Below are 18011 nucleotides of genomic sequence, written 5' to 3'. Positions count from 1 at the left end.
TGCGCCGTGCACCTTCCATTTCAGTGCTCAAACTGTTGTATATCTCCCACTACAGTCACGTGACATATTGAATGTCACATGAATGTTCTCTCTTTGAGAGAATATACTAGTGTGTATCGCCAAGGGTGACATGCAATGTGGACTTTTACCGATATTGCAGTTTCAATGAAAATTCATCACTTATTTATTCAAATATGCTTTAAGATGCAAGGAGCTCAACTGCCAGGCAACCATGTGCAGAGGCATATATGTTCTAGGGGGCAAGGGTCTTTGACAAGATGAAAGAAAAAAAAGAGGAGGGAAGCCCTAGGGTGCGGCAGCCCAGAACAGTTGAACAACTTGATCTGCTACTGTGATGCATGCTAGTCTATGCACAGGGCATAGAAAATTGTGAATCACAACCTGCTTTATGAACCAGTACATTTTGAGCTTAAGGCTACAGTTGCATTCTGCACCATTAGTTTGAAGTTTAAGTGTGATAGCATTGTACTTGTTTTCCAAATTGTCAATCCTCCCCTTTTTACATTACATTAATGCTAGCATTATATATTAATGCAGATATGGTGGAAGTTTAGCACCAGTAATGTTGAGTGACGTTAAAGATAAAATGTGCTCTTTACTGGTGCACTGGATATGTGGTCTTTGAATTTGGTTTGATGGAGTGGAGAAAGAAAGCTGGGTAAAGTACTGCACCTAACTTTACCATGAGAACATTGACAGCTGAATTAGCAACAAAGTAGGCATAAAGGAAAGACCACCTACTGGAACTAAAAACAATTCTTTCATAGTGGTGCTTTGGATTAAATGTGAACTGCTTTTTGATTAAAGCAGGCTAAGGGAGTTAGATACTCTTGAGTGAGCATTTTTTTAGGAATAACGTGGGCACATGCATAAGTCTTGTCGGCTGTCTATATACTACTTCTCTTTCATTTTTCTTTTTCAAGTAAAATTCATTCATGGGATAACTTAAGCAATTCTGCTGTTTTCTGCTGTGTATGTCATTATGTTTGAATAAGCTGCATTATGTCCCAGAATCTCCGCAAGGTTTGGCTGGCTCTGCAGTGCAAGACAATGCCCAGCGCATCTCGCCAACTTCAGTCCGGTCAAGAAGTTCAAGTACCTCATCAGCTTCTAGTTCAGTCAGTGGCAGCCGCAACTTTCCACTCTTGCCAGCAAGGAAAGCATTTGGTTATTTCTGAAGAGATCAGTGATGTCCCAACAATATCAAACTGGTTAAAAACAGAGCCTAAAGTTACGTTTTGTTAACGAACTGGGACAAGTCCTCATTCAGCTTGGCATTGCTGTTTGGAATGTGTACTTCTTTAGCATCTCCTAGCCCACTGTGACTTTTATGTTTAAGTCAGCCTGAGTTTTACTTCAACACCACAGTAATCTCGCCTTCTAGTCGCAGTGCCGGCTCAACTGTTTTGTGTCATTTGTGCTGCTATTTCACTGGTGCTGCTAGTTTTGATGCCTGTGAAGCACCTGGTGTGCATTGGCTTATGCTGTCAACATTGAAAATCTTTTGTTCTCCTCCTGTTTGCGGGTGAATGGTGTGTGAAAAACAAAACAAGATTCAGCAGCTTTGTGAATTAAAGCAAGTAACTTAATGGCATCTGCCATTACTATGACTTGAAGATTGAATGTGTACTATAACATTTATTACTGCGATTGCTTAGCATGAAGCTATTTAATGCAGTGTGGCTTTTCTTGTGTGCTTTTGATCATTGCAAGTGTGGGCACATATACGTATGAGTGTGCGAATGCCTTTTTAGTGACTGTATCAGCAACACTATCATTGTAATTATAGCTTTTATGTCCGTCTTGGTTGATTCTTTTTGCATTGCCTTCATCTTTGTTTTTATTATTTTTTGACTGACATGTTATTGACACTGTCTTATTTGGCAGGATTATGGGGAATGAGCACTTGAAATTCAGATACTACTTAAAATTTTTGTATTACAGCAGAACTGTAACACACAGCCTAACAAGTGTGGAAAGCAGTTTTCAGCAGCAAGTATTTGTGGTTTCATGAAACCACCTGGTATTGCTTACACAGCAGCATTATTGTGAAAGCTCTGCCAAACGTGCAGCTGCATGAATCCTGGATCCAATTGATTGATTGATTGATTGATTGATCAATCAATCGATCAATGAATTAATCAAATGGATCCAGTCCACATGCAACTGCACCTTTGATCACTTAATCAACTGGATCCAGGACACATCCAGCTGTCCCTTTGGAAGAGCTTGCACACCAATGATGCTGTGTGAGCAATAGCAGGTGGAGTCATGAAACCATAAATATTTGGACATTGATGCCATTAAATGCTGGAGTGCATTCACTTCTCGATCCAAGTGTACCCAGGTTGGACCACAACAAGCTAAAGCAAGCTATAAACCAGGTGCATGAAAAATAAGGGGAACTGAGGGGCTAGATTTTTGTTGTTATTTAAAACTGCATGAAGCTGATAGACAATGAAGTCAGGAAAAACAGGGGAAGTGAACTTGTCTACTGTCATTCAGAACACCATCTCATTTTCATTGGTGCTCAAGTAGCTGGTGCTGGCAACTGCTGGTAGCTTGCTGAAACAGGCCAAGTCCTGTTTAGTGCTAATTTCTATAAGTACACTCAGGCCACAGCCCATACCTAGCCTGCCTAATGAACTTGATCCACGCAGGGGAACTGGGATGACAAAGCCATTCCTGGAAAGTTGGTTGCCCTGCCTCTCCCTCACTTGTTGAATATACACATGCATGCCTGTGCTACGTAATCATGGAAGTAATAATTAAAGGTCTCATAAGAGTAGAATTTTGGGCCATTGGTGATGCATGCTTGACTATGATGAAGTGCAACAGATAGGACAAACGAAGGCGAGAAGAATGGTACAAGCTCTACTAACTACTGTGAGCATTTATTGGAAAATTTCACAGTAGCAGCACAGTGCGCACTTGTGCCCTAAACATTCTAAAACCAGCAACTAAAGCTTGTCCCATTTGGGTTGCCTTCCTTTGTCCCATCTATAGCGCTTCACTGTAGACTAAGGTCTCATGTTTGCCGAGACCCTTGTATGGGCACAATTTTAGCCTGGTTGGGTCACATCGCTACAGATCTACAGTTTGCATCATGCACTATACACTGTATGGTCCCCACAATTTAAGCACATAGGCTAGGCTTCATATTACACATACAAAAATTTTTTTTCCCCTCCTATGCCCACCTGTACAGTTGCACAAGTGGTGGTAAATCATTGCTGATCGTCGACTTATAGAAGGGGAAAAAATTTTCAATTCTCATCCTTGGCCGCTCATCACAACAGACAGCATTAATGACGAAATTATTTTCATTGGTTTGTTTTAAATGTGCATAACTTGTAGTCTGTTTTTTGTACTGTGACATCTGTTCACATGTTCTTGTAGTGACCAGAATTGACTGCGCAGTATTCTTTTTATTCAGTACATATCTTGTCAAAGAAACAATAATGTGCACATTCCATTCCATGTATGTTCCGATGTACTGCAGGCAAAACAACAACTGCAGCAGTAAAGAGTTTTAGCTTGTCCGTAAACATATTAGCGATTGCAGATTACCAGGTTACTGGAGTACCAGGTATACAACAGCAACAATGCTGGTAACAACATTTATGACACCGAGTTTAACCAGAGAGCACACCAAGCTTATAATGCAGTGATCTATTACATTCTACTTAAGAGGAAGCTTTAGCTCAGGCCCAACTCCCGACGCGGCCTATTCAAATACATCTAAAACGCAAAAACGTTTTTCTGATGTAATCCCTGGACGGATTTTAATGAAATTTGTTGCATTTGAGAAAGTTAAATTCTAGTGACTGTTGGAAGCGGGATTTCGATTTAGGGCCTAAATTTTGTTAAAGTGATTTTCAAATATTAGAAAGCTTGAAAACATAGAAGCACGAAGTTTACAAAATAATAGCTCTGCATCAAGAACAGATATCACCATTCTGTAAACGGTATCCACTAGGTCACTGAAAGTGGACAAATTTGATATGTCATTTTACATCTTACCTGAATTTGTTACGTTGTGTACAAGGGTTCTGCAAAAGCTTGATTTCCATATTACAAAATTTTTTAGGATTTATGTATAACATATCAATTTTGCCCGATTTACATGTACTATTAGATACAATCCACATAACTGTGATATCATTTTTTGATTGCCGAGTTACAGTTGTAAACTTTATAGTTTTGTTTTCTTAAACTTTGCGATTTTCGCCAATCTTTTATCAAAATGTGATCACCTAAATCAAAAATTTGAAATCAACAGTCGCTAGATTTTACTTTTTTCTTTTAAATGCAACAAACGTCGTCAAATTTGGTGCAGTCGTTGCCGAGAAAAATGAATTCTCCTTTTACATGCATTTAGATAGGAGCACCCGAGCTAAAGCTTCCTCTTAGCTGCTGTTTTAAAGCATTGGTAGTGATTAGTGATTTAATCATTAACATGCAGTGCTTTTATGATTTTCCTTCAAGAATGCTTACAGAACATAAGAATGTTTCAAATGTATTGCAATTGCACGAAGCGTCACAAGATGTTGCTACCAGCTCTGCTATAGCCCATCTACACTGCATTATTCTTAAACAGCTGAGCATTTGTAACTGTGTTGTGATAAGCTTGGCTCTAAACAGAACCACAAATATAAATAGTGAGTTTCCCTGCGTGTGTACTGTGTTCGTAGCATTCTGTGCTTTCTAATTTGAAGCAAGGTAACATGGCTCCAGTAATCCGGTAATGCGGAGATGGTAACAAGTTTACAGATAAGTTCAAACTCTATTGTTGTCTTTTTGCAGTGTCTTTATCAAGTGCTTATTGTGCTTGGCAGCAGTGCAAGAAACTAGGAATATGTTGTGGCAGAGGAAGCTGTTGGTTTGAGTCATGACTATGGATTTGTGCATCTGCTTTTTCATTGATTCGCAAAATCCCATTGCTAAAGTAATCTCACTGCATCTAACTGCCATGCCATGTTTAGGCAGTGAATTCTTGTCATAAGGTGCTTTGACATACACTTCCTATCTCAAAATGTCATGCAGCAACATGAACACTGGTTGCAAGCTGTGTTGTGATAAGCTGGGCTCTGTACAGAAACTTAAATATAAATAGTAACTTTGCACAGGTGTATACTCTGTTCACAGCATTCTGTGCTTTTTAAGATGAAGCAATGTGATTTTCACTATTTATTGCAGAGTCCCCACTTTATGCACATTTGCATGTTCTTTTACGGTGTAAACACATTGCTGAATTATACTCGTCATTGTACACCACAGCTTAATCCAAAGTTCTCATTGGAAGCACAGATGGCTTGTATATAGAACAGGCATATGACTTGGTATTGATTAGTTGCTTGATGTGGAGGAACAAAAAGATTTGTTTAGCAGCTGCAGGTACAGTTCATTTTAATAAAGGCATGTATTCATGTACCATTTGTGTCTACATTTGCTTTATTGCATTACTGTTGTTAGCTACAAGCACTTCAAAAATAATGCAGTAGCCAAAGGGTGATTCCACGAGAGATCAAACGTCCATGTCTGCTTGGTATATTTATTTTGTCTATACAAAATAAGTACATATACATATACAGTCCCAACTATCGTGCACCTAGATTTAAAAATATGCGAATACCACGTAGCTGGACAGAACCAAGGTAATGTTGTTTGCCTTCGCTTGAAGATACTCAGATTATTTTTTGCATTCCACCTGATTACATAATTAGTCTTAATTAATTAATCAACTTCTCAAATATTATAATTACATAGAAAGTGTCAATGGTAGAGTTGTAGGGCAACATGAAATCCCAATACAGCTTTCTGTTGCTCAATATGTGCTACATAAAAGTGTTTTTCCAAGCCTGAAAGAAGCCCACGAATACGCAGTATTGCCACGCGACTGGCCGCTGAAGGTACTTTGCATGTATTCGCAGGCTTCCTTCACGCTCGGAAAAGTATGTGCATGCCAAAAATGTCCGTATGGAATAACCATGGAACATCCGTGATAGAATATCCGAAACAGGCCCATGTGCGATATTCTTGGGAAATCCGTGGTAGGATGTTCAAAGCTGCACGTCCGGCAGATGTCCTATTTGCCTCCAAAATGGTGCACGGACATAATGACATGATTGGAATGTCCTGCGGATGGAGTGTTTTCATTGAGCGGACATTTGGACATGATTCGGATGTCCTACGGACGAAGTGTATCATTGGTGCTTCTCTGAGTGACATGAGTAAACAGTTGACCATATTTGTAAGCATTGTCGAGTTAGGTTACTTATTCTCAGCAAAGCGTACATTGTTGGTGTTTCTCGCCAAACGACCAGACAACATGAGGACCTGGCCGAGGCCTATATGACGTCACCCTATCTGTATGCATTCGAAAAGCCGACGTTCGGTTTCGCCTCATGCGGTTGGCCTAGATTGACCCAGGCCGCAATATCAGGCCCGGCCTAGACAATCGTGTGAGGCGAACCCGAACGTCGGCTTTTCGAATGCGTACAAGATACAGCAAGGCTACCAGGGTGTTCACAGATAAATGAAATAAATAAATAAATAAATAATGATACTGTAAGTACAGAAGGCCCACAAAGAATTACCATTGATTAAACAGATGACTGCGTTGATGTCGCGGCTACATAGATGAAGCAACAAGTCGGGCCATGGAGTACTTGATCGACGAACCGCTAAAATGTTTGAGCGGCATTACAGAGGCTGAATGGCATGCGCACGTATTCAAACATGCCAAAAGGGGTAATGATTGCAGTTTTAGGAATGTTGGAAGTCTTGACAGGAATCTGATGGGAGGCTTTTACTAGATCCACCTTGCTAAATATGCAGCACCCATGAAGTGATACGGTGAAATCGTGGATGTGAGGTATAGGGTACCTATCGATAATCGTCACTTTGTTTAAGGTGCGGTAATCACCCCACGGTTGCTAATCACCCGTCTTCTTGGGCAACATATGCAAAGCAGATGACCAAGGGCTAGCAGAAGGACGAACGAAGCTCAACTTGAGCATGTGTTTGAATTCTTGCTTTGCAATTTTCAGACGGTCTGGTGCTAAGCGGCGTGGTCGGGCGTATACTGGTGGTCCTTTAGTCACAATGTGGTGCGTGACGTTGTGCAGTATTGGACGATCTGGCGAGGGTGGTTCAAACAGCTCTGGAAATTCCAGCAGGATGGTGGACCACGGTTTCGGTACCTGGGTGTGTGCTTGTACGAGACGCAAAGGTTGTGCAGACGTGGTGATACCTTGTAGGGACAGGTTTGTTGAAGAGCCAAGAAGGCAACAGTTATGGAGGTTGACGAAGATTAAACTTCCACAGAAAATCAGCGCTGATAATCGGCCCACAGATGTCAGCAACGGTGAATAGCCATCGAAAAGGGCGTTGCAGACCAAGGTCAAGAGTGACAGATTTCTGGCAGTACGTTTTAATGTTGGAACCGTTGACGGCAGTGAGAAAATACACGTCATGGCGATGTCTTCTGCGATCTTGAAAAGTAGGGGGAATGACACATATTTCCGCACCAGTGTCTACAAGATAGCGGACTTTCGTGACACGGTCGGTGACGTAGAAGAGATGGCCTGATGTAGAGCCAGTAGCGCTAGCTGTCATCAGTGAATGGCCCGACCCTTACCCGGAAAGTTGCAAGGCGAACGGTACTGCCGTGCACGAGTGCCATATCTGGCATGATACCAACAAATAATGGGAGACGGAGGGCATGACATGTTTTGGTTATGCGAGCGATGCCGCTGCTGATTGTTATTTGCCCGAAAGCGTAAGGCTGCCAACTAGTTAGTTAGCCCCTCTACTTGCGCAGCGAGGTGCATGCCCGAACTGTCGGGTTCGTCAAAGTGCTGCTATAACTGGGGTTTTGTTGCAACGGGTGCATTACACAATGGTCAACAGTGGATATTATAGAATAGAAAGAATCTGTAATCTGGTCTGCCATCATCGCTAAGGCCTTGACAGATGTTGTAGCAGGTGAGGCACATAAAATCATGCATACCTGGTTCGGTAGACGCTGGAAAAAGAGCTCTAGAAGGATTTTCAAGTCCGCTAATAATGGACTGGTTCCGAGGAGTTGTGTCATGTGGGGGAAGTAGCTCTGTCAGTTTTCTGTCACCAAGTTCCTCCGATACGAGGAGCTGTTGAATCCGTCCCGACTCAGAGTCGGTGGTGCGCCGTAGTAACTCCTGCGTATCGTACTGATCATCGGGCAGAGGAGCTAGCAAAATGTTGCGGACCAAAGCTACAGTGGTCAGGTTAAGCGCACTCACGACGTTGTCATACTTGGCCGCCTGAGATGTTTCTCGGTGACGGTGAAACTGCGCCTCGATGTGGACGAACCAGACTTCACAGTCTGAGGGCAAGAAATCGGGAAGTTTCTGTGCAGCAACGGAAGACGTTCCGTTTTCTTTGAGACGTCGTTGTTTGGTGGCAGGTTCCATGGCGTCGAGAAAAAACTTGGTGGACGTATACAGTTGTGATGTGGTATAATGTCTGTGGTCACCAACTTGTAGGAACAGAAGGCCCACAAAGAATTGCCATTTATTAAACAGATGACTGTGTTGATGTCGCGGCTACCATTGTTAAGCCTATATGCCCGATGTTGTTGTCCTAAGTGGCAGTGCCGCATACCCACAGGGGGGGATTGGCCATGAATCAGGTGGTTAAATTAGGTGTATAACAAAAACAAAAAACAAGGGAGTTAACAATTTGAACGTTGGATTTTAAAAAGTAAACGTTTTGTGTGTGGAGAAAGAAATAATCAGAAGAAAACCGGGTATAAAAATAAAAAAAATAATTTTTTTTTAATAATAGATAAGAAATAAAAGAAAGATATGGTGGGGAGGGAGAACAATCAGTCTAACATGGTAATCGAGTGGTTTCAAACATATGCCCGGTGGTACTAGTTCAATGTCTTCTTCTTCCACTGCCGGGCTCTATGAGTACTGTCCACTACAATACATGAAATTCATTCATATTTTACATTGTGGTCGTTTGATGAACAGAGAAGACGGTGAGATGAAGTGTTGCATTGCAAAAGTATGGTTTCATGACCCCATTAAATAAATTTCGCTAACGTTTCAATAAATAACATTAGAGCACATATAATTGCGGAATCGAAGCCTGCCGTGTCCGGTTAATAGGATTACTGAGAATATTGTTACATGTAGAAAGACACAGACGAAAGAGGCTCTTTACTGGCTATTTACACTGGACTGGAGCCAGAGCGCCAGGCCGACATTCACTCGCGCCAAGGGCACAGACCCACTTCGTCGTCGTTCTCGCGGCGGCTCGTCTCTCGGGTATCTACCGATAATATCGTAATACTACCCCCCGGCGGCAAAAGCGCCGTCACGGTGCTTTTTTTTTTAAATTATGGGGTTTTACGTGCTAAAACCACTTTCTGATTATGAGGCACGCCGTAGTGGAGGGCTCCGGAAATTTCGACCACCTGGGGTTCTTTAACGTGCACCTAAATCTAAGTACACGGGTGTTTTCGCATTTCGCCCCCAAAGAAATGCGGCCGCCGTGGCCGGGATTTGATCCCGCGACCTCGTGCTCAGCAGCCTAACACCATAGCCACTGAGCAACCACGGCGGGTGCTTTTAAATATCCAAGGCACGTGGAGAGTTGTAGGGCTTGAGTCGGGTGACGTGGACAATGTCACTGGTTGTCACACCGGAGGACGTAGTGGGCGTGGCTAGAACAATTTCATAGGTGACATCGGTCACTTGGCGGAGCACGCGATATGGGCCGGTATAACAGGAAAGCAGTTTCTCACAAAGGCCAACTTCACGCGATGGTGACCAAAGCAACACGAGGGTGCCGGACGCAAAATCGACATCACGGTGACGGAGGTCGTAGCGTCGCTTCTGTTTGTCTTGAGAGACTTGTAGACGAACGCGCGCAAGTTGACGAGCACGGGCGATTGCATCACGGGCATAAGCGCTAGTTGAAGCTGTGGTGGACGGAAGCACGGTACGTGTCTAGTAGTAGCGTCGGTTCGCGGCCATACAAGAGGTAAAACGGGGAAAAGCCGGCAGTGTCGAGACGGGAAGAGTTGTATGCAAAGGTAATGTAGGGTAGAGCCAGGTCCCAGTCACGGTGGCCATCTGAAATGTATTTGGATAGCATGTCCGTAAGGGTGCGGTTCAAACGCTCAGTGAGGCCGTTCGTTTGAGGGTGGTAGGAGGTAGTAAATTTATGCTGAATGGAGCAGGCCCGCATGATGTCGTCAATGACTTTCGCCAAAAACGTACGGCCACGGTCTGTTAGCAATTGACGCGGAGCACCATGCATCAAAATGATATCATGTAGAAGGAAGTCCGTAACGTCAGTTGCGCAACTGGTCGGAAGAGCGCGGGTTACGGCGTAACGGGTCGCGTAGTCAGCCGCGACTGCAACCCACTTGTTTCCTGATGTAGATTCCGGAAATGGGCCAAGAAGGTCTAAACCAACACGACGGAAGGGCTCGGCAGGGATGTCGAGCGGCTGCAGGTAACCAGCGGGGGGCTGGGAAAGCTTCTTGCGTCGTTGGCAAAGTTCACAAGTGGCGACTTAACGTCGTACGGAACGGGCAAGGCCCGGCCAGAAAAAACGGCGACGTACACGGTCATAGGTTCGAGATACGCCGAGGTGTCCTGCCGTTGGTGCGTCGTGGAGCTCTTCTAGAACGGTTGAGCGGAGGTGTTTAGGTATGACAAGTAGGAACTCAGAGCCGTCCAGATGAAGGTTACGACGGTACAGAGTACTGTCGCGGAGGACGAAGAGGCGTAGAGTGGCGTCGGCCGGAGAGTGTTCAAGTCTGATGTCTGATGTTGGCGTCACGACGTTGCTCGTCGGCGAAATGAAGCAGCTGCGATACAGAGAATACACAAGCAGCACTGGTAATATTGGAGGAGTCAGGGTCGTCAACAGGGTAACGCGACAGGCTGTCGGTGTCTTGGTGCAGGTGGCCAGACTTGTAGACCACAGAATACGAAAATTCTTGTAGTCTCAAAGCCCATCGACCAAGCCGGCCTGTAGGATCTTTTAGGGATGAGAGCCAGCAGAGAGCATGATGGTCAGTGACTACGGAAAAAGGGCGACCGTAGCGGTAAGGACGGAACTTCGCAACCGCCCAGACTACAGCAAGGCATTCTCGTTCCGTAATGGAATAGTTGCGCTCCGATGGTGTGAGGAGGCGGCTTGCATAAGCAATAACGCGATCCTGGCCACGCTGACGCTGGGCTAAGACGGCACCTACGCCGTGACCGCTGGCATCTGTATGCAATTCTGTAGGGGCATCAGGGTCGAAGTGGGCGAGAATGGGTGGTGAGGAGTGACGAGACGAGAGAAGGCGGCGGCTTCTGCAGTACCCCACGAGAATTGTACGCCTTTCTTCAAAAGATTAGTGAGGGGTCTAGCAATTGCCGCAAAATCTTGAACAAAACGACGAAAGTACGAGCATAGCCCGACATAACTTCGAACGTCTACGGCTGTCTTCGGAACCGGAAAGTCTCGGACAGCGCGAGTTTTGTTGGGATCAGGCTGTACTCCGGAAGCATCAACGAGGTGGCCCAGAACAGTAATTTGGCGGTGGCCGAAACGACATTTCGACGAGTTAAGTTGCAGCTTCGCCTTTCGAAATACATCAAGTATAGCTGTTAGACGTGTCCCAGCTAATTTTAGCCAGAGTTTCAATATATGCAAATTCCACGTAGCCGATAGAACAAAGGTGATCTTGTTTGCCGTCGCTTGGAGCATGAAAGAAGCCCGCAAATGCGCGCAGAATTGCCGCGCGACTGGCTGCTCGACGCTCAAGGTGAGTGTCGAACGTGGGCGAGAAGACGATGACGTCGTCGAGGTAGCAGAGATAAGTGGACCATTTGAAACCACGGAGCAAGGAGTCCATCATACGCTCAAAGGTGGCAGGGACGTTGCATAATCCAAACGGCATTACTTTAAATTGGTATAGGCCATCAGGTGTGATGAACGCGGTTTTTTCTCTGTCCATATCGTCAACAGCAATCTGCCAGTATCCAGAACGAAGATCGATAGAAGAGAAATAGCTGGAACCGTGGAGGCAGTCAAGGGCGTCGTCTATACGTGGGAGCGGGTAGACGTCCTTCTTAGTAATGTTGTTCAGATGGCGGTAGTCTACACAGAAGCGCCACGTGCCATCCTTCTTCTTAACCAACACTACAGGTGACGCCCAGGGACTCGAAGGAGGCTCAATGATGTTTTTGTCTAGCATTTTGTTGACTTCGCTTTGAATTACTCGGCGTTCCGACGCAGAAACTCGATACGGTCGTCGGTGAATAGGAGTAGCATCGCCAGTAAGAATTCGATGCTTCACCGCGAGCGTCTGGCCTAAAGGGCGATCGTCGCAGTCGAAAATATCTCTATAGGACGATAATACTTGGTAAAGGTCTTCAGCCTGCGCAGAAGACAGGTCCGTCGCAACCATTTTCTGTATCTTGGGATCGGCGGCCGAGGCTGGCACGATGGGCCTGCTAAGCTCGCAAGAAGCATCGGTTGATAACGCTGCCACGTGATGGTCGCCGAGACAATCAACGTTGGCAAGGCAAATACCTTGCGGTAGAATTTGCTTTGCCAATCCAAAGTTACAGACAGGCATGCGAGTGCGGTTCGCAGTAATAGTAAGTATACTGTGAGGCACGGTAACGTCATACTGTAGTGGAATGTCGGGCAGAGGAGTGACGAGGTACTCGCCATCAGGGACTGGTGGGGAAGACAAGAGTTCTGGGGTGCGTCAGAAGGTTCTGCGAGAATCGGCAACTCAAGGCGAAGGGTACTGGCAGAGCAGTCAATAAGAGTAGAATGCGCGGAGAGAAAATCGAGGCCGAGAATGAGGTCGTGGGGGCAATGAGCAATCACGGTGAAGAGGACAGGAGTGTGGCGGCTGGCGATGCTAACACGTGCCGTACACATGCCAATGATAGGCACAGTACCGCCATCCGCAACGCGGACGACGCGTGCCGACGCTGGTGTGAGGAGCTTGTTCAGTCGTCGTCGGAAGGCAGCACTCATAATAGAAAGATGTGCCCCTGTATCGATGAGTGCCGTGACAGGATAGCTATCAACGTCAACGTCAAGAAGGTTTTGGTTCGTGTTTAACGTGAGCAGAGGATTTGAGGGCAGTGTCGACAACGCAGCTTCACCTCCAGAAGCTGCAGTGCCTAGTTTTCCGGCTGGGTCCGGGAGGCGATACGCGGCGAAGAGAAGCGGCGGGGTTGGGGCGAACGAGACTGGTGGCGACGAGGTGAGGGCGAGCGGCTCTAGCGAAGGTTCGGATCAGGGGCATCAGCAACAGTGGGTTCATAGCGGGTGGCATAGGGAACAGAAGGTCCAAAAGTGCGGGAATAAGTGGCGGCGTATATCCGAGGAGGTGGTGGCCATCGGTTGCGGCAGTGACGAGCGACGTGGCCGATGCAACAGCAGTGGAAACAGATCGGCCTGTCATCAGCGGTACGCCATTCGGACGGGTTGTGGCGAGATATGGCAGAAAAGGACTGTCGGGGACGAGGAGGGCCGGTAGAGAACTGGGGAACGTTGGGTTGAGATGTTGTACACACGGAGTTCAGACACATGTTCTCAAATTCCTGTCTGACTACGGCCTGAATCATCGCAATCGTGGTTGCTGGCGGATCGGGAGGCGTCGCGGAGAAAGCTGGCGGACAGGCGGCCTCGAGCTCGCGGCGAAATATACGGGTGACGTCGTCATAGGTGGTGGCCTGACGCGGTCGACCCTCACACGTCGACGTAGCAGCGGTGTTGGGTAGCCGCGTGATGTGGTGCGTGATACGGCGGCTCTTGGCTTGTTCAAGGCGACGGCATTCTTTAATGATGGCGTCGATTGTCGAGACGTTGCCGAAAACAAGCAAATTGAAAGCGTCGTCGGCGATGCCTTTTAGAACATGGGACACTTTATCTGATTCAGACATAGTATCGTCAGCTTTGCGACATAGAGCCAAGACGTCGAAGATGTATGAAACGTGCGGCTCTGTAGATGTCTGAACACGAGACGCAAGGGCCTTTCTCGCGGCAACCTTGCGGCCAATGGGGTCGCCGAACAGTTCCCGTAGCTTTTCTTTGAAAGTGTCCCAACTGCTTATCTCGTCGTCATGCGTCTGGTAACACACGCGTGGGGTGCCGCCAAGATAAAAGATGACATTGGCGAGCATAATTGTTGGGTCCCACCTGTTATTAGCGCTGGCATGTTCATATAGCTTGATCCATTCGTCAACGTCCTGTCCCTCCAGGCCAGAGAACACACCAGGGTCGCGATGTTGGGCAGCCGTGACGATTGGAGCAGTCTAACCAGCCGAAGCCGTTGCAGAGGCGGGCTCGACACCGGGAGGCATGGTGACGAGCTCGATGTACCGACCACTCCGGAGTTCCGTGGCGAGGACGGGGATCGCTGACCTCCACCAGAATGTTACGTGTAGAAAGACACAGACGAAATATGCTATTTACAGGCTATTTACACTGGACTGGAGCCAGAGCGCCAGGCCGACGACGAGGATGATGATGATGATGATGATGAAGCCTCAGTCAATGGTACAAACCCACTGAGGGGGATAGGCCACGAATCGGGCGGTAATATGATTCAATAAATAAAATAACATAAATTGGTTAATAAATAAATAACCCGAAAAAAGAAAAGAAAACAAATAATCCAAGATGCAAAATAAACTATGAATACATGAGATAAAGTATTGATATAGTAAGCCTTGCGTTGAGAGGAATGTTTAAAAAAAAAGGATATACTTAAACTTGAGTAAGGTAAATTATGAATAATAATAGAAGATTTAAACTGTGAATTTGTGCTTTTACTTTTCTAATTTTCTAAAATGCAGTAGAAATAAATCAATCAATTCTTGAAACTAAAAACTATTAACAAGGCATTCTTTTTGTGCCACATAGAAAATTATAAATGGCTAGGCAAACGTTCCTGTGGCTATATCCCAAAACTGTTGCTCCAAGGGAGAGTATAACAGTGCTACTTAAAGGTAATCCTAAATTTTGAAGTGGAATTTCTAGACATAGTTTTCGATGAGTAGAGAACCGCCGGCATGATAATAAAAAATGATCTATAGTTTCTGGTTCATTGCAGAGGTAGCATAGAGGGGATACCGCCAGACCACATCTGTGCAAGTAAAAATTAAGTGTTGGAATACGGCAACGCAGCCTGGTAAATGAAACTTCAAATTTCCGGTTAGGACACCATTGCCGGTTCCAAGAATAATTTAAGTGTAAAAAGTCTGAAGATGTTAATGACAGAGCTTTTTTGTCCTCGCTCAAAGAAAATTGCCGATATCTGGCTGCAGTAATGTGCGCAGTTGCCGGCAGCACAAATAGCACAGGATCTGCTAAAGAAGCTCGTGCTAAGGAATCGGCTATTTCATTAATATGAATGTCTCGGTGGCCAGGGACCCATACTATATGCACTAAACTTAAGTGAGGTGGAGCTAATGAATAAAACGTGTTTCCGGTTGTCGACTTTGTAGACGCAGTAAGTGCACTGCATACATATAGAGAATCTGTGACGATAATAACTCTTGTAATATGAATGGGTAATTTCCGCAAGGCAAGAACTATTGCCAGAAGTTCGGCATGAAAAACTGATGTGTAATCTGGTAGGCGAAGTGAAAAAGACCAATTGAGGGATGGTGAGTAGATACCCACACCTGCCTTCTCTTCACACGAAGAAGCATCGGTCGCTATTACGTTTATGTTGAAACGGGCCAAATAATCTTGTAAATGGTCATTCAAATATGTTGTGGGCAGAAATTTCGCATTGTGTGGAAAAATGTCTGTAAATTCAATTTTCAGCGACCCCGGAGACCTATGGAGCGGAATTATTTCTCTAAGGCGAACATTTAAAGGTGCTAATTGTGCTTGCACAAATACAACTTGCGGGGTATGGAACCGTGATCACGTGGTCTCAAAAAATGGACTTGGTTCACTAATAAATGCATATTGTCCACGTCGTAGCGAGGAATCATAAGCTCTTAAGTAGGTTTGAACCGTAAGCATGCGGAATCGTGTGTGAAGAGTAGGTAGGCGCGCTTCCTGGTATAATACATTATTAGCAACGAATTTAGGAAGACCTAAACATAGTCGAAGAGCTTCTCTTTCTAACAGAACAAGGGGTCTTAATTTATATTTTGCACTTCCGGAGAACAAAACGCAACCAAATTCTAGAATCGGTCGTACATACATACGATAAATCATAATTAATTTGTCACTTCGCATACCAGAGCGTCGGTTACTGATTCTACGTAGTAAACCTACGGCTCGTGTCGCCTTCGTTCCAGTATTTTCTATGTGAGAACGCCAGTTCAGTTTTCCGTCATATGTGATACCCAAGTATTTAAGCGACTCTACCTGAGGAATGGTTCTCTGTTCATATACTAATGATAACTGTAACGGCCCGGAAAGCGGAAAAACAAGGACTGCACTTTTGTTTACGTTTAGTGACAGGTGCAGGTTGCGAAGCCACGTCTGTAGAGTACAGAGGTACGTTTGCAAAGACAGGTGAAGGGAATTGATGTCTCTAGCTGGCGCGAAAAATGCAATGTCATCTGCATAGACATACAGATTCACATCCTGGTGCAGTGGTACTGAACTCGTCAACAGGTTAAATAGTATAGGAGACAGAACAGCCCCTTAGGGCACCCCTCTTGTCTGATCGAACATTCTTGAAGAAAAGCCGTTGTGAAAACAATGAAATTTTCTGTTTCTTAGAAATTCAAAAATCCATGCCGTTATATATTTCGGAAAATTGTACGTCTGTAATGTGTCCAGCAGTAGAGAGTACTCAACGCTGTCATAAGCTTTTGCTATGTCAAGTGTCACTAAAGCGCTAACTTCTTTTCTATGCTGAGCAAGTTGGATGCGGCTTTACAAATCTACATGCGCACACCAAATGGAGAGACCGGGCCGGAAACCTATTTGACTTGGGCTCAGTAACAAATTTTCAGATATATGATCCATCATTCGATCATATAAAGCTCTTTCAATTAGTTTTACCATGTTTGACGTAAGAGAGATAGGCCTAATGTTGTCACGGTTGTAGCCAGCTCCTTGTTTTTTGAGCAGCGGAATAACTTTGGCTGTCCTCCATTCTGGTGGAATCCAAGCATTTTTTAGAGCATAATTAACTGCGTTAAGAATGTCATCAGAAGACATTTCAAACAACATTTTTAGCATGGCAGTGGAAATGCCGTCAGGACCTGGAGCTGAGGCAGGCAGAGATCTAAGGACATTGGAGAGCTCTGACACTGTTACTTCCACGAAGTCATCAGCGATGGGAGGCTTTAGTGGCCCATTCGGCAAACGTGATGTTAAGCGTTGCGCTAAGCCCTTTCCTATGAATTCTAAAGAAGCAGATAACTCGCGTGGTGAAAGTATTATCGATTCAGTATTCGCTGGTGTTGGTATGAATTTTCTATATCGAAGGAATCTGAACAGAGCTTTCTTGTTGCTGGGCTTAGAGAGGAATTCATGATGTTTTTCGTTATACTCGTGTTTGGCATTCGATACTGTTTTCTTGAACGTAGCAGCCGCGAATTTATAATCATTACTCCAGTTACTCGGGCACTGATTGTAAAGTAATTTCTTCCACGCGGATTTTCGTCTTCTATATTCCCGCGTGCAATCCGAATTCCACCAAGGAGAAGTAGTACTTTTGCTTATCTTAACATTAAATTGGGACTTTTTAAAGCAACTTTTTACTACTGCGCAAAGCCTCATGGCTTTGATGTCATTGGGTAGCGTTTTCTGGGAATTGAGGACCGTTTTCAAGATACTCTGAAATTTCTGGTAATTGACAAAAGTACGCGTCGGAGACTCCAGAGGAATAACAGGGCAGAAAATGTCAAACCTAATCGGTAGATGGTCACTATTTGAAGCTGAGTCGACAGTAGACCAGGAAGTTACGGAAATTCCTGAACTGGCAAATGTTAGAT

General features: G+C 45.0%; 1 protein-coding gene across 3 annotated transcripts in view; it reads left to right on the top strand.

The window, feature by feature from the left end:
- LOC126545268 (rhotekin-2-like) overlaps window positions 1-5457 on the top strand; it is a 196181-nt gene extending 190724 nt beyond the window's left edge. For all 3 annotated transcript variants that reach the window (XM_050193055.3, XM_050193053.3, XM_055061318.2), the window contains exon 11: window positions 1033-5457. In XM_050193055.3, coding sequence (XP_050049012.2) covers window positions 1033-1199 — 167 coding nt within the window. In that variant the 3' untranslated portion in view covers window positions 1200-5457. The remainder of the gene's footprint in view (window positions 1-1032) is intronic.
- The last annotated feature ends 12554 nt before the right edge of the window (window positions 5458-18011 follow it).

Source organism: Dermacentor andersoni, chromosome 1, assembly GCF_023375885.2.
Source record: "Dermacentor andersoni chromosome 1, qqDerAnde1_hic_scaffold, whole genome shotgun sequence".
Lineage (NCBI taxonomy): Eukaryota > Metazoa > Arthropoda > Arachnida > Ixodida > Ixodidae > Dermacentor > Dermacentor andersoni.
The sequence above is the reverse complement of the archived record's forward strand: the minus strand, read 5'-3'. Positions and strand labels throughout refer to the sequence as shown.